At 48.5% G+C, this 21,989-nt stretch overlaps 1 protein-coding gene across 1 annotated transcript; it reads right to left on the bottom strand.

Annotated features, from left to right (window-relative positions):
* Nucleotides 1–6,180: 6,180 nt before the first annotated feature.
* FABP6 (fatty acid binding protein 6) lies at nt 6,181–9,870 on the bottom strand. The gene is made up of 4 exons (XM_024577099.3): nt 9,678–9,870; nt 8,190–8,365; nt 7,610–7,699; nt 6,181–6,306 (listed from the first exon to the last, which is right to left on the bottom strand). The coding sequence occupies exons 1-4, from the start codon at nt 9,742–9,744 to the stop codon at nt 6,253–6,255; spliced, it is 387 nt and encodes a 128-aa protein (XP_024432867.2). The 5' UTR covers nt 9,745–9,870; the 3' UTR covers nt 6,181–6,252.
* Nucleotides 9,871–21,989: the final 12,119 nt, after the last annotated feature.

Below are 21,989 nucleotides of genomic sequence, written 5' to 3'. Positions count from 1 at the left end.
TGGAGACATTTTTGGTTGTCACAGTTGAGGGAGGGGCGGGGCCGGCATTTAGCATGTAGAGGCGAGGGACGTTGCTCAGCCTCTTAGAATGCACAGAACAGCGCCCACAGTGAAGAATTATCTGGCCCAAAATGACAATAGTGCTGAGCCTGAGAGACATCATCATCAACTCACACGTTACCTCCCAAAGTGTGCTCTTGTAACACCCCCTGATCACATTGCCCTTTTTTCCTCACAGCGGCTAAAAGCATCAGCTTCAGAAATGCGCTTATTAATTGGTTTCCTTGATTTGATGTTGTGTTCTCAGCTATCTACCCCCAGCAGAATATCTCAAACATCATTGCCGGGTGGCGGTAGTGCCAATCATAGCAGCTGGCGTTACTGAGCATTCACTGTGTGTACAGCACCATGCTAAGGACTCTGCTGGCATTTCCCATCATCACCCTTGTAACCCTACAAGGCTGGAACTTTCTCAGCTGTGTTTTACAGGTCGGGAAGCAGGGCATGCGGAGGTTACTCACCTAAGGAAGCAGTGGGGAAGGAAGGAGCTGTAATTCAATCCCTGTAATTCTTCAATCCCCAGCAGTTTGGAGCTGCCCTGCCGGCCGGTGGTGCCTCCAGGGTTTTGAATGAGTGAAAGGCTCCTAGCTGTCCCACTCACCCAGCAGGAAGACTGGACAGAATAATGGATATGAGTTCATAAAAGAAAAGAGTTGCCTGGCATCTGTGCTTCTGGCTTACAGAGCGGCAGGCATTCTCTCACACAGAGTGCGCTCACCAGCAGACAGAAATACAGAAACATAGCTTCTTGCCTATCTGCCATGGGCTAACATGCTCTATGGCTCCATCTGTCTGCCCCCTGGTAGGCTCTGAACGAGGAGGGGTTCCCTGAGCCCCACCCGTGAAGGTAAGAGATCTGGAAAAGGCCTGGGGGATCTCCTGGAGCATCCCCTGAGAGGGACCCCACCTCTGGGCCATCCCTGGCACCAAGTTTCTGGAAAAGAATCTTACCGGCCCTCATTACCGCATTCTCTGTTCTGCAGGAAAGACCTTGTGACTTGAATTTCAGCAGAAAGGCCATAGCATTTGACAGGCATCTTGAGTCCAAGGACCCACCAGCGGCAGGCAGGTCACGACAGTGAATCCAGCTGGCAGTGGGGACTGGGAGCCAATGTCCGTCTGAGGAGATGGCTTCTGCTCAGCTCTGGCCAGTAACACCATTCAGGGATGTAAGCCCTTTGTTGCCAAACCTTCAGATTTCCATAAAAACTGGAAAGCTACACTTTTCTAGGAAATCTATTAATTTTTCATTTAATTAAAAAATTTTAAAAACATGTTAACACAACAGGAGACCAATGAATACATTGTAGGTCAGAGTGGCCCTTGGGCTGGAAGCTTGCAACTTCTAGTGCTACGTAGACAAGAGCGTTGGGCCTGAGAAGTGGAAGGTCTTGAGTGTGTCTGCCCTTAGCTAGGTGACCTTGAGAAATGCCAGCTCTCCGCCCTGAACCTGTGTCTCCTTGTCGGTAAGTCAGGGTGGTGATCAGCCTTCACTTTGGGTTTACGGTAGAAGGCATGGAATATATGGCATCCTTATTCAACACTGCATTCTAGGAGGAATATTGGAAATAAATGACTCCTCCCTTTGGGGGCTCAAGTGAGCCTCTGAGCTTCACCTCCCTCCAACCCAGCTGTAGCTTTAAAGGAGGAAGAACTCAATTGGTCAAATGTCTTCTGCTGGGCCAGCTCTGACCAGTGCTCAGGGCCCGGCCCTTGTCAGAGACACTACAGGCAGGATGACAGGGAGTCAGGCCTACTACTCCGTAGCTGTGTGGACCCGGGCAGGTCATTTCCCCTTCTAGGTCTGTTTTTCCATCTGCAAAACGGAAGGATTGGGAGTGGAACTGTCTCTTTCATGCCTGGCTGGGGAGCCCTTCACAATGACAGCTCCCTGGTCTTTGCACTTAAAGAGCTCGATTCAGCAGGTCTGGTCTACGGCTCGGGCTGTCCTTTTAACAGGACCCCCAGGCGATGCCCCTGCGCTCCCAGGCTTGGGTAGCTCCTTGCTCTGAAAGCTCTGACCCTGTGTGTGCCCATTCTCACAGAGCCAGCCAAGAAGGGTCCGTAATAGCTGTTCACTGAGCACGTACTGTGTTCCAGGCAGTGTATTTGACACGTTCCTTGTGCTCCCTTATTCCCCCTGCTCTTATTTTGCCCTCACAACACCATTTTCCATGAGCTAGAGTCATCACCATTTTCCAGATGAGGTTCAGGGAAGCTCATCTCACCAGGGGCAAGTGGTGGGAGAGGGTTTCACACTTGCAAAGCCTGACGTGAGGGCCACGTGGCCACCAATGCCTTGTCACCCTAAATGACACATACACACTGGTACCAAGGTCCAATCACTCAGGATTTTACTGCCTGAACCCCTTACCCTGCCCTCCCAAGCACACGGTGGGTCTCATCTTGGTTGGGCAGCAGGCGGGTGGTGGAGTGCCACCTGGTGGTGGTTTGCAGAGCTCCCATTTTGCTGGACGAGCTGGTCAGGAGGGATGTGCTGGCCCTGGCAGAGTGAAAGAGCTGCCTCTCAAGGGTCAGGGTGAAGGTCATGAAGAGCCTGGGTAAAGGGCACCTGCACTGAGTGGGGAGTGACTATAGCATCTTGAAGGTCACAGCAGGACGATGCAGCTCCTCTAACTTTTGAAGCCACCAACACCGACTTTTACCCTTTATGCTTGCAACTCCTCTGTGACCCAAGGGGACGTCTGCTTAGTCCATTTTACACACGGATGAGATAGGACTCTGAGCAACCCGGCGGCTTGCCCTTGTGCCTCAAAAGTTCATAAAAGAGTCACTCCCCAGCCTTTCATCACACTGGCTTGAGAATCAACGATGGTGGTGATAATGGAGGTGATGGTGATCGTGTGGCAGTGGCTACTATTGAGTGTGTTTGTACCGTGACAACTCTATTAGGTAAGTACAGTGACTATCCCCACTTACAGGTGAGGAAACTGAGGCTCAAAGTAATGGATGAACTTACCCGAAGGTGACTTAGTTTCTGGGGGGTCGAACCAGGATTCAAACCCTAGCAATGTGACTCCAGAGTCGACGCTCTTGCCCACTGTCCCTTCTACTGGCTGAGGAGGCCTCTCTGCCAAGATGTGAGCAAAACAGACACTTGACTCTAGGTCACCTGATTCCATTCACCCCCATGAGCTGGACAAGAAACTAGCCTCCGTCAGCCAGGGAAGCCCGCTATACGTTACTCTCAGAGACTCACCTCTACTGTGTGACTATAGATGAATGTCTTTCCCTCTCCGAGCCTCGGTTGCCATATCTGTAAAATACAGACTTTACTAAACGAGGTGAGCTCTGAGGCCCTGCTATTCCATGAGTCTCTGGGTCTGTACCAATGCCAACTTAAGAATGTCTTCCCTGCCAATAATTTGAATTTGTTCTTTTTAACAATTTATTTGTTTTTAAAGATTTTATTTATTTTAGAGAGGAAGGACGGGAGAAAGAGAGAGAAACATCAGTGTGTGAGAGATACATTGCTCTGTTGCCTCTTGCACACCCCCAACTGAGGACCTGGCCTGCAACCCAGGCAGGCATGTGCCCTGACCCGGAACCGGACTGGCGACCTTTCAGTTCGCAGGCCAGCACGCAATGCATTGAGCCACACCAGCCAGGGCTGAATTTGTTCTTGAATCAGTTTCAAAAGTAAAAACAATGTCTCTGTCATTCTTATTCTCTCTGTCTCTGTCTCTCTCAATTTTTAGCTCAATTATGGTTAACTCGCTGTTATTTAGAGACTTATTATCCAAGCTCATTATGAATAATTATTCAGTCTGGAGGGGAAGCAGCATCACTGCTAGTTTAATTTAATGCTTACCTAGTTCACTTAATTAGCAATAAGTCTTGGCAAAATGATAGAATTCATGGAGTGCCGCAGTTGGTGGAGGGAGTAGAGGCTCAGGCTGTTCTTGGAAAGATAAACAAGTTTCAGGGCAGACTGTGGGAGGAGGCAAGGAGTGAACCGCTGCTGCTGGTCAAGCCAGGCCCTCTGTCCAGCCGAGGCTGGCTCTCCGAGAGCGAGAGGCTGTAGATTACACAGGCTGCAAGGATCTTAGGTCAAGTAGTACTTACTAAGCACCTGCTGTGTGCACAGACCCTTATTTCTTATGCCCTGTATGCGTGGGACTTAAATATTCACGGCAACTTAGATAATTCAACTCTTACAGTTACTCCAATAGTTCCTCATCCACAGTTCCACTTTCTGCAGTTTTGGTTACCCCATGGTCAACCACAGTCCGAAAATAGTCAATGCAAAATTTCAGAAATAAACCATTCATGTTTTAAATTGCAGGGTGTTCTGAGTTGCGTGATGAAATCTCGCGAGTCCCGCTGGCTCCCGCGCAGGACGCAGCCGGCGTCCGGGCGCTACAGAGGTTGCGCAGCCATCGGTCGCCGTCTTGGTTATCAGATTGTCTCGGTGTCGCCGCGCTTGTGTTAAGTGATCTTTATTTTACATTATTATGACCTGGAAGCGCAAAAGTAGTGACGCTGGCAATTTGGATGCACCACCGAGAAGCCGTCCAGTGCTGCTTACGTATTGCCAGGAGGTGTATTTGTCACCACCCCCGTCATTCACCTGATCTCGTCTTGTCAGTGTTAGGTCACCTCACATCATCGCAAAAAGGGTGAGTACCGTCCACCAGGAGATAGTTTGAGAGAGAGAAAGAGACCGTGTTCACATAACGCTTACTTCAGTATATTGTTATAATTATTCTGTTTTATTAATAATCTCTTACTGTGCTTTGTTTGTAAATTAAACGTTATCGTATGTATGTGTGTACAGGAAAAAGCAGTGTATCTAGGATTCGGCACTGTCTGCAGTTTCAGGAGTCCCCTGGGGGCAGTCTCAGAACCTATTCCCTGCGGATCCAGGGGAGGACTGTGTTCTTTCTCTTTCTCAGGGGTCTGGCAGTGATTGCCGTTAGTCAAGGAGGAAGTTTCCCATTTGATGCTACTGTCACTTTCCGTTGCTCAGCCTTTTCGCAAAGGGAGGCATCAGGCCCAGGGCGTCGGGCAGGCAACAGAATCGAGCTTGAAGCCCACATCGTCCAGTTGCAACTTTGTGGATAGTTTTATTTATGGCACATAACATTGGCTTCTCATGTTTAGAAGGGAGATAAAGTCTTCCTTGTAGTGAAGGTAAGTGCATCGTCATACAGAAAAACGTGGGGTGAGAAAGAAGTCAGGGTGGTGCCCAGATGGGGCCACTCTCCCAGGAGACGGGAGAGGAAGAAAGGCCCGCTCAGTGCCCTGGGTTAGGGATTATCTGGCCAGAGGCCAGCCCCACGTTCCCACTCCCAAGCCCTGGGCAGGCGCGGTAACCAGGCAGGGGTGGCTGCTAAATCCAAGTGCTGCCTCAGAAGCCTTCCTGACTCAGGGCTCCAGGCACCCACCAGGGGATCCGGTGACCCTCTGATCCCCTTTCCCGGCCCACTGCAGCCCCTCTCAGTTTCTCCCTGGCCCCCCTGCCCAAGCTACTAGTCCAAACCATGACACCCCCGTCCCTTCCTGGCACTCTCGTTGCCCCTTTGTCCCCTTACAGACTGTCATTTTTCCTCAGCCCCTCACTGGTGCCCCTTGCGCCCCTTGGTACCAGTAGGTAAACTGAGGCCCGAAGGAACGACGCCACAGGAAATGAGCAGCAGAGCCAGGGACATGCTGCGCCACCTACCCAGCTAAGCCCTGGGTGTCCACCCAGTGTCTGCGCAGCCTTGGAGCCAAGCTGCAGGGGGCCTTTCCTGCTCACCACCCCCACACGTCAATTCTGCTATGCTTGTCCTGTGGCCCATCTCAGAGTCACTGTGTCACCCCTCCCAGGTGACATTGGTCTCATTAAAGGATTATGTCCGCCCACACAGTGGTGGGTGGCAGAGTGGGGTCCACAGAAGTGTGCCCACAGTGCTCCCTGAGCCACGGCCTCTGCCTTTTTGCAGGGGCTCAGGGTATTCAATCCACATTCAAGGCTCCCTCTGCCATGACACGGACCCGACAGGGGTCTTGGGACCGGGGTTTGGCCTGTGTAGCCATCCTCAAGGGTTTCCCACCCTCCCCCCGCCAGAACCTGCCCCCACGGCACCAGAAAACAAAGTCAAAGAGGTTCCAGAGTGAGCAGAAGGCCCATTCTTGGACCAGCTTTATTGGTGGCTTTGTAGCCCCCTCAGATCCCCTCCTGGTTGCTCAGGCCAGCCTCTTATATACGCGCTCATAGGTCACCCCTCCGATGGTGGAGATCTGAAAGGAGCAGGCAGAACAGAGGGGGTCAGTGCTGGGACCCCGCGGGGACCATGGGCACAGCTGGCAGAAGACCGGCCTCCAGTCCCAGCCCTGAGTAGAAATGAATCAGCTGCACCACTTCTCCGGGCCTCAGTGTCCCAATTTCCTACACGAAGCGCTGCGCAGACTCAGTGTAGCGAACGTGCTAAGCAGATGACTCTTTACATGGTAACTTCCCCCTGTCTGTTCATTTCAGTTCACCAGGCCAGGCCCTTCCCTTGCGTTATCACACTGAATCCTCCCATCAACCCTGAGGTTGCCCCCCTTCTACAGATGAGAAAACTGAAGTTCAGAGAAGTCAAGTCACCCATCTGAGGTCAAAAGGCCACACTCAACCTCTGCCCCATTTGGTAGTTGTGGGGCAGCTGTGCCCTGTGGTGGGCAGAGGTGGCCCCTGCCCTCAGGAGCATAAGGTTTTATGGTAGAGGCCAACAAGAGGACACCGTTCAGTGAAGGGCCCTGTGTTCAGGGCCTTGGGCTCACGGCCATCGAGACATGCTGTCACAGCATGTGCACATGTCGTCAGTCAGTCCTCATGTCCGGCAGAGGAAAGCTGCAAACTCTTCCTTTTAACTTCACCTCCATGTCTTTCCCCTGGGGGAACATCTGGAGCTCCGGGTTTGGGGGTGGGGTGGTAGAAATGGAAGAGAGATGAAGAGCGCCCCCAGGAGAGCACCCCCAACCTTGTTTACAGAGCACCAAGGGTGCAAGGGGTCAGTCCACAGGTGTGTGTGTGTGTGTGTGTGTTGGCCCTGACAGGATTTTTAAAAACATTTAATTAGTTGCCAACATTAACAATCTGGAGATTTCACCAAGAAAGTGCAAATTTCCAGCCTCTTGAAAAATCAGAAGATCTAGCAGGAAGGGCCTGAAGTCTCATCATGGAGCAGAGTGTTGGCTGCCCCTGCAGGGGTCACCTGAACTTCCCCCTCACTGACACTCTGGGAAGGGACCCATGAGCTTCCGGACTTGGGCCTCAGGGGTCGCTGAGTGTGGGCGCCAGAGTCACAAATCCCATCTCTGTCGTAAAAGCTGTGTGCCCTCCAGATGACCACTTGGCCCCCCATGCCTCAGTCTCCTTATCTGTAAAATGGAGACAAAAATCCCTCCTCACAGGGTTATTGTGAATTTTGACGAGAGCACAGGGCCTGACACACAGGAAGTTCTTGTAAAGCCAGCTGCCCAGAGGCCTGCCCCTCGGGGGCCATGGCTGGGGGCAGAAGAACACGTCAGTCCTGCCAGGGTCCACCAGGACACTCACCTCCACCAGCTTGCCACCCACGATCTCCGAAGTCTGGTGATAGTTGGGGAAATCCACCACCAGCTTCCCACCCTCCATCTGCACCGTGGCCTGGAAGAGAAGGAGAACCCTGAGTCTGAGTCGACAGAGGTCCCCCGATGCTGGCCAGCCCCTCAGGGGCACAGGGCCTGCCCGCAGCCCCAGCCGTCCTCTCCAGGGGTTCATTTGCCTTGTAGGTATATGATTACATGAAGCAAAGACACAGGTCACCTGCACGACTTGCTCAGCCTTGCTGTGCCTCCCCTGTGCGCCACTAAAATAGGGGTAGTAACTCTACCTGCTTCATAGTTACTGAGAGGATTAAGTGATTGAGTATGACACGTCAAGTGCTTACAGTGGTACCAGGCATGTGGAGAGCCTCCTTGTTAATTGCAGGGTTAGTTGTGACCGTCATTGTTGGGATGATGATGTCGTCTAAGGGTGCTGATTGCAGCGTTGTTTGTCATTGTGAACAACCTACATATCTGACCTAGGTTATCCACTGGTGCGTATCTATCCATGAGGGAATGTTAAATAAATAGCATGTCCAGCAGCTGCTCACCTTGAACTTCTTGCCCCCCATGGTTTCCATGTCGCACTCCTTGCCGATGGTGAACTTGTTGGTCATGGAGTGGCCCCCGGGGTAGTGCTGGGACCAGGTGAAGTTCTGCCCATCCTGCTGGACCTCCGTGATGATCTTGAAGTTACGGCCCTTTTCAATTGCATCGCTGGGGAGACCTGGCCCAGGGGACACGCAGAAGGGCCATGTAAGAGCTGCTTACACCATGGCTTTGGGAAAGAGCTCACCTCCTCTGGGGCAGGCTACCCAGACGGTTAAAAGCACACATTGAGGTTCTACCATGAGGCATGCAGCTTGGGCAAATACCTCTCCTCTCAGTGCTTCCATCCACAAAATGGGGTAATAAGGCCCATTTCACAGGGCTGTTGGAAGGAATAAAGTGTGTCTTGTAAAGCGCCTGCCGTGTAGTTGACAACAGTTGATAATAGCTGTTCTTCTGATAGTAACATAACGTACTAGAAACTTGCCAAGCTTGCGAAGTTCTGGAATGAAGGGGACCATCAAGACTGTCTTCTATGGCCCTTATTTCACGGATTAGGAAATGGAAGACCCACAGCAGGAAAGGGGGCTCCCAGTAGCTCCGTGGAAGTTCTGGGCAGCACCAACCAGGTCTAGAGCTGAGACTGGCTCACTCCTAATTCTACAGGGGAGGCCAAGTCACCACTCCTTTAGGGCCTCTCCTAACAACTGACTCAGAAGGGCTTTTGCCTCCCCCAGGCCCCAGAGCACATGAGCATGGCTCTTGGGGCCTCTCTGCCACCAGGATGAGGGCACTGGCCCCTGGGGCTGTCCTTGGACTCCTGACAATTGCACTGCCTACGACGTGGATGGGGCACCAGGGTTTCTGCAGGATTGTCAAGTCCACTGTCTCGTTCGTTCCCCACAACCAGTGTTGCAAACCTAGCAGTGGAAGGTATGGGGCCTTAGATCTCTCCACCCACAGAGCCTAACACAGTAAGAGACCTTTGTTTGTTGAGTGACTGAATGAGTACATAGCTTGTCACACCTAGTCTCTATGCTAACTCCTCGGTCACCTCTTACAAGGCAGGATGTGGTGACACCACTCATCATCTCATCATAAGGTCCTGGGTTCTAATATCCCCTTCCAGGGACTTACAGTGTGACCTTGAGCAAGAGCAGAGGTGCCCCCTCAGTGACAGTGGGTTGGCCTTTTACATATAGTAGGTGTTCAATAAATGTTTGAACAAATAAACCAATCAAGTCTCTATTTCACCAATGTCTAGCTATGTGACCTTGGACTAGTAGCAACTTCTCTGGGCCTCGAGTTTTCACTCAGTAAATTGGATATACTTATATTCCCTAAGTGTTTTAAAGTCAGAGTCTTTATGGTTCTTAGTAGCCCAACAGCCTGACACAGAGGAGTACTCAACAGATGAGGAAATGAAGTCCCAGACCAGTGCTGGTTTTCACAGACCAGCCCAGGGAAGGTATACTTAGGACCCCACTCACCAAGGCGCTTCATGAACTCGTCATAATTCTTCTCACTCTCAATCTCGTACTTGCCGTTGAAGGCCATGCTGCCGAGAGACCTGGAGGGCAAGGAGCATGGGGATGAGGAAGAAGGTTCGTGGTGCTGAAGGGTCTGCTGCCCCAGCTTATAAACCCTCCCAGGTGCTGAGGCTCAGCCCCCTAAGTCACCCCACTTCTCCTCCTGCCCCAGAAAAGGAAGTGCTTGATGTTTTATGATGTGGGAAGGGCCTGGAGGAGCAGAGCCCCGAGGTTATTCACCCAGGGGAGTGCTGGCTGCAATCCCATTGCCTTTCCCAGCAGGGCCAGGGCCAGCACTGCACAGGCCTTGAAGTGTCATCCGCTTTGCCCATCCCTCCCTCCATTCATCCATATCTCCCCTTCCTCCATGCTCACCACCTCTCATTCACTCCCGCAGTCGTCAACCAAAGTGCATGGAGCACCTGTTCGTGGGGCACAGAGGAAACTGAATGAGAAACATCCTTTCCAAGAGAGCTTCCAGGCTAGTCCAGAGACAAAACACACAACTGCAGAAACTCCCGTGCAAGCAGAGTGTGTGCTGTGTCCCGAGAGAAATGCAGATGTGTGGCCTGGGGCATGAAGAAGCAGCAACCATGTCCAGGTGGCTGGTGCATCTTTGTGTAGAAGGCGTATGATACGGGTCTTGAAGGAACAATGGGATTTGGCTGTTAGGACAAGTCGTCAGGTCGGAGAAGGCTAAAATCATAGGGAAACACCATACTAGGAGAAGGGAATAGTGTGATGAAGGAGGAAAGGGCCAGGATGAAAGGAAACAGTGAGTTTGGCTGCAGCAAAGAGCACTTGAAGAATAGATACAAGAAGGATGCAGAGAATGCAAACAGCGTAAAGCAGCAGCCCATAGACCCTGGGAGCCAACCTGGAGGAGGAGGTGCCAGGGTGTGTGAAGACCCACTATGTGACCGGCATGGACTAGGAGCTTGATGAACTTTGTTCGAGCCTCACCGCTGGGAGGGCTAGGAATTTAGACCCCTGACCTCTGGTTCCTGTTCTGTCATCTGGCAGCTCCATTTCCTCAGGGATAACTCCTGCCCTGCCTGCAGCATGGGGCTGTCCTCTGGACCCAGCAGATTGACGGTGCAAAGCATGAAGCGCTCTGCAAAGGCTCTCACCCTTCCTATTATTAATGAAGAAAATTCTGCAAGTCTCTCTCTTTCTCCAGAGTCAGCTCTCCATGAATCCTCCTCATTTCTAACCAAAGCACAGCTCACCACAGTTGCTAACCCCCAGCGCTGGGACTCTGGGGCTTCTAAACTGATGAAACCAGCTTTGCCACATTTTACCAGTCTTCAGTCTCCAATCTTGGGATTTCTTACCCCAGCCAGGAGTCTTATTGAAAAAGAAAAAAAACCCCATAAACACACACATTAACCCACCCTCCAACACACACACACACACACACACATTGTCCTCATCATCATGGATTTTCTGATGCTAAATTATACATGTTAAAATTTCATAACTCAGGACAACTGGCAGTCCTGGCAGAGTCAGCCTTGGATAACAGTTTGGTGTCTATCCTTCCAGACTTTTAAATGCATACATATACTTTCTTATGTAAATGAGGTTATATTGTCCTATAACTTCTTTTTATGTAACAAAGTAGCTTGTGCCTATATCATTACATAAAAGTATATCATCCTTCTTAACAGCTCCAGAGTAGTTTATTGTATATGTGTTTTATAACTTATATAGCTATTTCTGGATGTTTAGGTTGTGTCCAATCTGTTCCTATTATAAATAACTCTGAGATAAACATATTCATTCACACCTCTTGGTGTACATGACAGATTATTTACTAAGACTATTTGCTGAGGATGAATTCCTAGACATGAAGTTCCTGGAACAAAGGGTTTTTATAAAATATTTATATCTATTACTGTACTGCCTTTCTGAAAGGTATTAACAGTTTATGTTCCCTCCCAGAGTATATGAGTATTTCCCTCATTGACAATAACAATGCAATAACAATGGCAATAATTGCTAACATTTATTGTCTAGTATGCGTTGGGCACGACACTAAGTGTTTTACATGGATTATTTCATTTAATCTCCAAACAACTCTATGAAGTAGGTACAATTATTGACCCCATTTTGCCAAGGAGGAAACCGAGGTTCGGAGAAGTTAAGGAACTTGCCCAAAGTTACAGAGCTCTGCATAATCATATTTACTACCGAAACTCCCAACATCATTTAAGCAATTTCCAAAAGTTCTCCTTAACCCCATTACCCTAACACTGTAACTTTCTATTTCTTCTATTCTCTTCATCCCTCTTTCTCTCTCGTCCTTGCTTTCTTTCTCACTGACTCATTAGAAAAGATACATAATAGCTCTAATCTCCGTGCAAGTACAACACTCACTCTATTTCTCTCTGCCCAGCCCTCCTTTGCAGACACTGCCCCACGTTTCCGAAAAGCTGCCATGTTGAGTGTTAGCAACGGCTACACAATGCTTGCTGTTGGACTTGTAGGGGGCCCCAGCTTACCCCACAAATGCCAGGCCACAGTGAGCATTTTCATATGCACGGTTGTTTTTTTTTTTTTTTTTTAAGCATTTCATCGAGCTAAAGCCCCAGGTTGGGATTATGAAGTTATGCAACCTGGCACGTCCACAGAGCTCTAACGTGTTTTGCCATGTTGGGGCTAAATTAGTTTATACCCAGCTGGCCTGGGCGCTGAATTTCTCAGGACACAGTGTTTTAAACATCTTTAGTGCTTTCCCCAAACATTCTGCCCAGCAACATCGCAGGTGGTGCCATCCTGAGAATTGATATCTTTGTTTTTAAACAAACTTTGCGGAGGAAAGGGTTTACATTTTTTTGTTATAAAAGTAATAGATGCTCATAGCAGGACATTTGGGAGAAAGCAAAACACAAACTCAAGGATACCTGTAATCCCACTACAGGCTCTTGTTTTCCACTTGTAAAATTGATACATACTCCAGGTCTAAAAAAGACAAAAGCTCAAAATAGCGTAAAGGAAAGGTGAAAGCCCCACATCCCACTCCCTCTCGTCTTCCAGAACCAGCGGCTGTTAACCTGAATATCTAACCTTTCAGACATTTCCCACAGGCACACAAACATATTTGTGCTCATCCTTTTTTTTTCTGTTCTTTTTTAAAAAGATTTTTATTTATTTATTTATTTAGAGAGAGAGAGTAAGGGAGGGAGAAAGAGAGGGAGAGAAACCTCTACGTGTGGCTGCCTCTTGCATGCCCCCAACTGGGGACCTGGCCCACAACCCAGGCATGTGCCCTGACTGGGAATCAAACTGGCAACTCTTTGGTTCGCAGGCCAGCACTCAATCCGCTGAGCCACACTAGCCAGGGCTTTTCTGTTCTTTTTAACAAAATTGAAACCCAAAGATACTATTTTGTCTTGACTCCCCACCCCCAATTAGCAGTATATTTTGAACATTATGGACCTTATTTCTTTGTGGAAACTGAAAACTATTCCATTTATTATTAAAAGGGACTTTCCAAATGGAGAAATCCACTAACAGAATACATTGTGTTACCCTGGTCTAGGCAGGGGAAACAATAGAGCATTTACCATTTTCCCGTAAACTTGGATGAAAATAATTTAACAGAGGTAGCTGGCTATAAGTTAGACATAAGGTGGCAATGGGTAAATAAACTGGAGAGGTTTAGGGGGCGGGGTGCAATCTCCTGAAATCCATGGGGTTCTCTAGTCTGGGAGGAAGTGTACACTGGGAAGAATCCTACCTTTGTGCTTTGGCCTCTCTGGAAGGACTGCTCACTTTTCACCTGTCTTTCTAAATTTTAATTGTCTTTACAAATGTACCTCCTCCAGGGAGCCTTCCTTGATTACTCTAACCTATAGATTGTTCCTAACAGGAATCCCCCTAGTGTGTACATTCTCCTTGTCATGGCTCAGGCGCACACCTGGGCTTTAAGAGTCTTACGTGTGAGTCTTCGTGTGTGAGCTCTGAGACTTCAGACACACAACCTTCATTTATTCAACAAGTGTTAGCTGAGCACCTACTGAGCAGGACACAGATGCCGAGTATCTGTCCTCAAGGCTTGTGGGAGGCCCAGCCTGGTAAGCAGGCAAAGAGAACACGGTGTGATAAATGAGGTAAAGGCCATAGCGATGCGGGAAGAGACATCACCCTGACCACCCCACCTAGGGGTCAGGGAAGGCTGATCTGACAGGAATGGACAAATAAGCCAAAGCCTTAATTTATTCACTATTAAGTGGGGATAAAAATAACTGTCGTCCAGAGTTCTCATGAGATTAAGTGCGGATTAAATGAGAGTATATACATAAGGTGCTTAGCTTCAGATCTAGTATTTCATAGATGCTCTCTGAATGTTACTGTTATTCTTACTCATTGGCAATCTGTCCAACCTATCTACCTATTGTTTTGAATTACTATTTATGGTAGGATTAATTTAACTCCTCACGAAGTGTGTCTTTTATCTCCCGATTACATTGTAATCCCCTCTAAGAGAGGCTGCATTTCATACTGCATTATGGGGGTGTGCCCGGCAGGCACTGGGGTACTGTTGATTTTGCTTTATTTGTTCGGATCGGTCTGGAATAATAAACCATGAGGCTGTGTTCTCCAAAGTGTGGTCTTCATCATACAGCGTGGAGGGTGCAGGAGGGGGGGCGTTGTGAAAAATGGAAATCCCTGGGCCCTGATCCAGAAACTCTGATTAGGTGGGTCTGGGTGGGGCCCTGGAATCTGCACTTGACCAGTTCCCCAGTGGTTGTGATGCACAGTCACCTTGAGAAGCTCCAGGCCAGGGGATTTAGCCAGAGCTGGCCAGGTGGACCAGATGGGCTCTCCAGGCCCCCATTTAACACCCTTTCATTGACTTTGTTTTGCATGACCAGGACTGTTTTCTCCTTAGTAGCTACTCATCCAAGGTCAGAGTCAACGGCAGATGGGAGTGGTGGGGGTGTGGAGAGGACAACATTGGCACCAGAACACCTGAGTCAGCTCCAGTCCCTTCGTTGGAGTCTATGTGTGCATCTGACCCCCAGCACTCCTCCCATCCACACCCAGCCTCGCTCCCTCTTCAGCTGGAGTTTACCTATTAACACAGGCACGCACTGAGAGCCTTTCATGAGGAGTAATGAACGCACAGTGAGGTTTTATGGGGCAATTGAACCAACAGAGCAACTTTACCCCAATGGAGATAAAGAAGGGCCCCAAGACGAGTCCTTCTGGACCACCCACTTCCCATCTTGGCTCTGGCTTCTGCCTGGACTCAGCCACCATTATTCTGAGAGTAACTGGTGAAGGGGGTGGGACATGCAGGTGTCTGAGTCCCTGACTGGGGGAGAGGCCCTGGGCCTCCTACCAGCCTGCTAACCTGGGCAGCTTCCAGGGCCTTGCATGGGGTCCCTGATAGATTGGTGTTATAGATTCCTCAGTCAGACCCCCTTCCTCTGTCTTTCCTCAGTCAAGAATCTGAAATACTGATTGGGGTTGATCCTAGAAGGTCAAGGCTAAGTGGAACCTCCGAGGGTGGTTCCATGTGATTCTTCTCACTCTATCAGAGGCTCAGCAATTCAGTATTCTCTTGGAAAGTCCAGTTAGCACTTTGCTTATCAATGATTAGAAATAATTAAAAATTAGAAGACATAGGGACTATGAGGCCAGGCTCCCTGGATTTGAATCCCGGCTCTGCTACTTGCTGGTTGTGTGACCTTGGTCAGGTTATTTTTCTTCCTGTGTCTCAGTTTTCTTATCTGCACAAAGGGGAAAGTAATTGTGGCTACCTTAAAGGGTTGTTATGAATATTAAATGAGTTAACTCTTATAAAGCACTTTTTTCAGAGCTTAGCACAGAATATGCAAGAATGCGTTAAGTGTCCAAGGTCACAAACTTGTCATTAACGAAGTTTGGATTTGAATTCAGTTTTCCCTGCCCTGAAGTGGTACCCGTGTACCACTGTAATGAAGAACAGAATGCCAGTCCCTGCCTCTGATACCAAAGTTACAAGCCATACATTCATTCATTCCTTCATTCAGTATGTGTTTACTGAGCACCGGGCTATGTGTTAGGGAATGGAGGTACACAGTGGAAGACAGTCCCCAGCCTCTACTGGATGAAGGTCCAGCCTCCCAGCTCATCCCCTACTCTTTCTCCCAGCTCATCCCCTCCTCTTAGCTTCCGTTCCTTTCCTATCCAGCCCATGGATAACATCACTTCCTCTGCCGGGACCTTCAATATTCTTTGGCCATCTTGGCTTCCCTGGTTCCATTGTTGGACAAAAAAATTTTTTTATTCTTTTCTCCAACTCCAGGACTGCTGACTACAACCACAAGAGAAGGCACAAAGCCGGGTGTGGGGGTGGGGCCTGACCACTACAAATTCATGGTCCTCCCTTAGCCAGGTTTTAAACAACTCTGCCTGTAGTCCTTCCCCTCATCACTGAGTGGTAGCCAGCTCCATTCCCCATAGCAACTAGTCTTATTAGCTCCCCTACATCACTCCCACCACCAAGTGCCCATCCCAGCCCCCAGCCACCTCTTTAGTGGCCATAGAGTAATCCCCTGAATAGACATATTGCAACTATTAACATTTAACCAGTTCCCTAGGTTGGATAGTTAGTTTAGGTAGGAAAAACTGTACACACGAGTGGAAAACACCACAACATGGAGAAAACAAACAAAAGTATTACTCGAAACCATTACTAACGTGGATAGTATTATTTGAGACGAGTGGTATGGGGCTGAAGTTCCTGTGGCTGTTCATGAGTCATAAGCCAGTGGAGGATGGTGACCTTCAACACTCCTCCATCCTTGCAGCCCTCCGCTCAAGACTCAGATTCCCAGCTAGGCCAATTACTGGAAAGGTCACTTAACCTCTGTACTCGGGGTCCCTTGCTGGCGGAATGGAGCTAACAATCACACCCTCCTCCTATGGACATGGAGGATTAGGGGACTTGTACGAGAAGGTACTTAGGTATCAAGTAAAGCATAGGAAATATAGTCAATAATATTGTAATGGCTATATATGGTGCCAAGTGGGTACTAGATATATCAGGGAAAGTACTTTGTAAAGCATATGATTGTCTGACCACTCCGCTGTACGCCTGAAAGGAACACAAAATAATATTGAGTGTAAACTGTCATTGAAAATAATTTTAATTAAAACAACAAAAAGAGAATGTTACAAAGAGACTGAAGTATCAGATACTGTGTTGAACAAGGTAAGCTGTAAATATCCATTGAATATCATATTTGTATACATTTTTTAATTATGTTAGAATAAACATGTTATCTAATGTTAAAAAAAATGGCACTTAGGGGCCTGGCACCTACCACGTATTTAATCAATGTTCGTTAATTAAAAAGTACCAGGATAGAAAGGCCAATCGGCCTAGCGAGGGACGTGTATCAGTTCCTGGGGCAGGCGGAGGGTCTTGACTAACAGTCCCAGGAAGACCCCTCTGCAGTAGAGGCAGGAGTAGCTCTTTAAGAGTCATGGAAGGAACGTGAAAGTGTTTACTGAGGAGGGAGAATTTATGCCAGGCAGACAAGAACTGTAAGCCTTTCTATATGATTCCAGCTCCCCAGCTCTGGAAAAGAAGGTCGCCCATCCCCCGGGTCTACCCCTCTAATCCTGGCTGGGGCCATGACCAGGAGGAAGCGTGGGAGGTATCTCCAACAACATTTAAGCAACCGCACCACCAAACTTAGGACCAGAGCAGCCCCGACCCCTGAAAAATACTGCTTTGGGCCAAAGTCAGATGCCAGAAGGTCTCCCTCCAGTCACTCGTGCGATTATTCATCCCCCCTTCTCCTGCCGCTGGCTACCTGTGATTAATTCCCGCGGCAGCCACAGGCATCACTCCTAATGAATTTCTAATGAACTCATTTGGCGTTAATGCGGTGTGTAATTCTGCAGGACACTCATTATAATTTAGCCTTATTAAGTCTCTAGTTATTGGGAACCACTATTGCTCTAAGCTCGTAAGCAGAGGCAAAGTAATTATCCAGAGCAGGCAGTTAAATTATGGAAAGCGTCAGACATTCAGAGAAAGAATTGGCTGTTCTTTTTTTTATTCCTTGGGGTGTGTGGAGGAAAACCAGCTTTGCGGGTCTTTGAACTGAGGCGCGAGTGCCCTCCCTGACTTTATGTCCTGTGATGTCAGAGCTGTACAGGCTGCAGCCCACGTGGCGGGATTTTAAAGGCCCCTCCAAAGATGGCCCTGCTTGCCAATGGTCTACACTTGCCTACTGCTTGGGTCTGAATTTCCAGCACAGGAAGGTATTCTTTGCCTTGCAGACACTGTGGCAGGTTGAAAGGGGACCTCTGCCACACCTCAGAGTTCAGGAAACCATCACTGATAGGTTATCTCATCTGATCATCAGAACATCCGTCCATGTGTCTCTTGATAAGGAGATTGAGGTTCACAGAGGTGAAGTGACTTGCTCAAGGTCAGCTGGGTGCTGGAACTGGGAGCAACCCTTATCTCCCAACCTCCTGGTGAGCTCTCTCCCACTCACCTGTCCTTTAAGCCTGGTATGCTTTTAATACTCACACGACCCATACTTCCACCTAGATCAGACCGTCCCTGAGGTTGGAGCCATTTCTGTGGTCCTCTTGACCGGTCTGACTGGCCTGGGTTCAGAGGATGGGCCACGAGGCTCCCTTGGTAAGGTCAGGGCAGGTCCCCTGAAGACACCTGGAAGACTTTATCATGCACGAGTTGATTTCATGTCTCCTTTTCCTACACCTCCATGAAATGTTCTCCTAATTACCACCATCTTACAACCAACTTCGTACTTTTGGCTGAAATATACAGGATCCAGCATAAATGATGCCCCTTTTTTACTACAAAATCATAAGCAGGTAATTCTGTAACAACAATATCACACTCAAGCACGCCATATGACACTTTAGGTGAAATGTTCAGAGTAAAACTATAAATTATTACACCCATATTATTACCCTACCAACCCCACTCAAGCAGGCCTTTCTTCCACTGGGCCCTGTAGATTAAACTATTTTTTAGTTTGCAATTATTTTGTCCTGGTGATAAAAGTAACGTGTGCTTTTTGCATAAAATTCAGAAAAAGACAGAAAAGTCTAAAGTATATAAAAATGATCTATAATTGACATGTTTAACAGTTGGTGCATACACATCCATCCAGACCTTGTTATATGCACATATAAATATACACACATATACATATGCATATATATTGCATATATAAATAAACATGTTGTTCAAAGTGGGGTCATACCATGTGTGCTATTTTGGAAAATGCGTTTTATTAAACTTAGAAACATGAAATTGCTGAAAGGTACATTTACATCATCAAAGGATAAATAAAAGCCAATTGAACAAGAATGTCCTTGATAACTCCTCAGGGTCATTCGAAGGTACAAAAGGGTCATTTAGCAAATAAAGCCCAAATAATCTCATACACAAGCCAGAAAGGAAATTTCCTTATTGCTATCTTATCTCCCTTATCTCCTTATCTCTTATTTATCAATTTGGTTTAAGAATGTGTCCTGGGAAGACTAGTGGAAGGAAGATAAAGACCTAAGTGCAAAGTCACAGGGCACCGAGGGTCAGGATGCGTGGCCAGGGCGATGGGTATCTAGAGGTAAGCCCCGGGCCCACCGTGACCTTGCCCCTTCCCCAGCCTCACCTATCTGTCTCACGTGCTCGCCCTGCGGCAAACTCATTATCATTGGACCCCTCACACTCACTATGCTATTCTGCACCTCCTCACCTGTACACAGGCTTTTCTCTCTACCTAGATGCCCAGTGGCAAAAATGGTGAAAATTCACTTTCCTGTAATGTCTAAATCCATCGTTTGCCTATAAAGAAAACAAAAAGGGCTTCTTTGGGGTGCAAAGTGGGTTTTGTTTCAATATGGAAGGAGGGGAAGGGTTTCTTTCCCCTTTGAGAGTGGAAACAAACTTATCACAGCCTGGAGTTGCCCTGTTGCCTCCTGGGCCCCCTGGGTCTGCAAGGTCCTCTTTCCTATCTCTGCAGAATGTGCTGTCAGTACCAGGGAGGGGCTGTTCCCCCTCCGCCAGGGGCTCCTCACCCTGCTCACAGCCAGGTGGCCCCTCCTCAAGGAGCTGCAGCGGGGTGAGGGTGGGCGGGGGTGTTGTGGCTGCTCAGACGTGGGCAGGAATGGGTGAATTCATTGTTGATAGTGATGTGACCAGTATAGGTATCTCTGTGCCTCTTGTACAAAAATAAAAAAGCATACCTTGCCCAGGTACATTTGTCTGTGGTAGTGCACACAGAAATTGCATGTGTGTGGAAAGTATGTATCTGCATCCTGTCCCTGTATCTGCATGTGTAGGAGGGTCTTGTACATGTGTGCACTCGTGGTCGGGGAAAGTTGACGGAGTTGACCCGCCCTTGCCCTGGCCTTCTTGGGTAGATCCATTAGGAGGGCCAACCCTGGCCAAGGTAACAATCTCATCGCTATTGGGGCCTTGTTCTTGACTGGGAAACCTTGGGTCCCAAGCCAGGCAGAAGACTCAGCCCTTATTGTTACCCCAGCTGCCTGTGATTTCTGACCACACTGCTGGCAGTGGAGGAGGAGACTCTGCACACTTTTCTTATTCCATTCCCCGCCCCCAGAGCCCAGAGCCCCTCCCTCCACCAGCCCCACCCTAGCCCCACCCTTTTCTGAGTTGCTGTGTAACTTCTTCAGGGCACTTTCATAATTGTAATTACATTGTTGGGTAGTGCAATGTTCACAGTATCTGTCCCCCTCCTCACCACCCCACCCCCACCAGACAACAGAAAGTAGAGTCTCTGCCTACATCTCTGCTTCTGTCCCAGAGCACAGGTGGTGAACACGTATATGAAACATGAGTCAGTGAGTAAGGGAATGAATGGATGTGGGCTGATACAGGAAAGGCAGCTCTCAGAAGAAAGGGAGGAGGAAGAAGAGGAGGGGGAGGAAGAGGAGGAGGGGGAGGGGGAGGAAAGAAGAGGAGAATGGAGAAGGGAGAAGGAATCCCAGCTGGGTTCTCTCAAACCCAAATATGTTACGTCATACGATTTATATTTTATATTACATTATATTATATTTATTATATTATTTTATTTTTTGGCCACTATTTCCTTTTCATTAAAGATAATTTTTAATTAATTTTTAAAAATATTTTATTTATTTTTTTTAGAGAGAAGAAGGGAGGGAGAAAGAAAGGGAGAGAAACATCAATGTGTGGTTGCCTCTCACATACCCTATACTGGGCACCTGTCCCGCAACCCAGGTGTGTGCACTGACTGGGAATCAAACTCGCCACCCTTTGGTTTGCAGGCCGGTGCTCAGTCCACTGAGCTAGGGCATAAAATTAATTTTTAAAACAGGTAGTATATTCATAAGTTTCAATATTCAAGGGTAACAGAAGGGGCTAGAAAGAAAATCTCCCCTCACAGCCTAGGCCCCCCTAGCCTGATCCCCCGCCCCAGACAACGAAATGGTCAGTGTCTGATGTGTCCTTTAAAGCTACATGGTGTGTACATGCACAGATATGCATACATTCATGTGTGTATATATGTTCACTTTATCACATTTTAATTTTCTGCTTAAAATAGCTAGAAGAATGTTCTGTATTGTTACCAAAAAGGTCTTCACTCTTTCTTGCAACTGCCTAGTATCTCATTCCACGAGCCTACCCTGATGTATTTGACCACTCACCTGCTAAAGGAGTGTTTAGGCTCTTCCAGACTTTTGCTGTAAGAAACAAAGCTGAAGTGGAAAATATTGTGCATTCTTTTATTTCGCATCTGCAGGATTAAGTCCTCTGAAGCAGAAGGGCTGGGTCAGAACCTGTCCTGGATGCTGGCAGATCGCCCTCCATGAGGGTCCGTACTCCCCCAGCATGTATGAGACTACTTGCCCCTCCCGACCCCGGGCTGGGTTTGAAGAAAGGTCAGTTGTGGCCAAGCAGGAGGAAGGGTGGAGAAGCCCAAGTCAGGAAAACACAGGCAAGGCACCTGGGGACAGCCCTATGACATCACCTGGTAACACAGACCTCTCCCCCAGACAAAGACTCAGCCAGAGGTGTCATTCCGCTCCAGGCAGCCTGGGCCCACCACTGCGGGAGGAGCGGGGTCCTGAGAGTTAGCAGGTGGGGATTCTGGGCCCAGGTCTGCCCCCTCAGCTTGACGAGTGACTTTGGGCAGGTCACTTTCAGAAAGACGAGTGGCTCATGCCAGGCCCGGGGCCAAGTCCTTGCATGTGTTACCTCCCACAACCCTAAGAGGGTGGTACTTCTGTAGCCTGAGC

This window comes from Desmodus rotundus, chromosome 6 (genome assembly GCF_022682495.2).
Source record: "Desmodus rotundus isolate HL8 chromosome 6, HLdesRot8A.1, whole genome shotgun sequence".
Classification (NCBI taxonomy): Eukaryota; Metazoa; Chordata; class Mammalia; order Chiroptera; family Phyllostomidae; genus Desmodus; species Desmodus rotundus.
This window is presented reverse-complemented; position numbering and strand designations above follow the sequence as displayed.

Excerpts from the sequence above, each read along its gene's own strand:
- FABP6 (XM_024577099.3), bottom strand. The coding sequence starts at position 9,744 with ATGGCCTTCAACGGCAAGTACGAGATTGAGAGTGAGAAGAATTATGAC. Across the intron at positions 7,700-8,189 it reads TGGGGGGCAAGAAGTTCAAG|GCCACGGTGCAGATGGAGGG; the intron begins GTGAGCAGCTGC and ends CTTCTCTTCCAG. Across the intron at positions 6,307-7,609 it reads TGGGTGGCAAGCTGGTGGAG|ATCTCCACCATCGGAGGGGT; the intron begins GTGAGTGTCCTG and ends TGCTCCTTTCAG.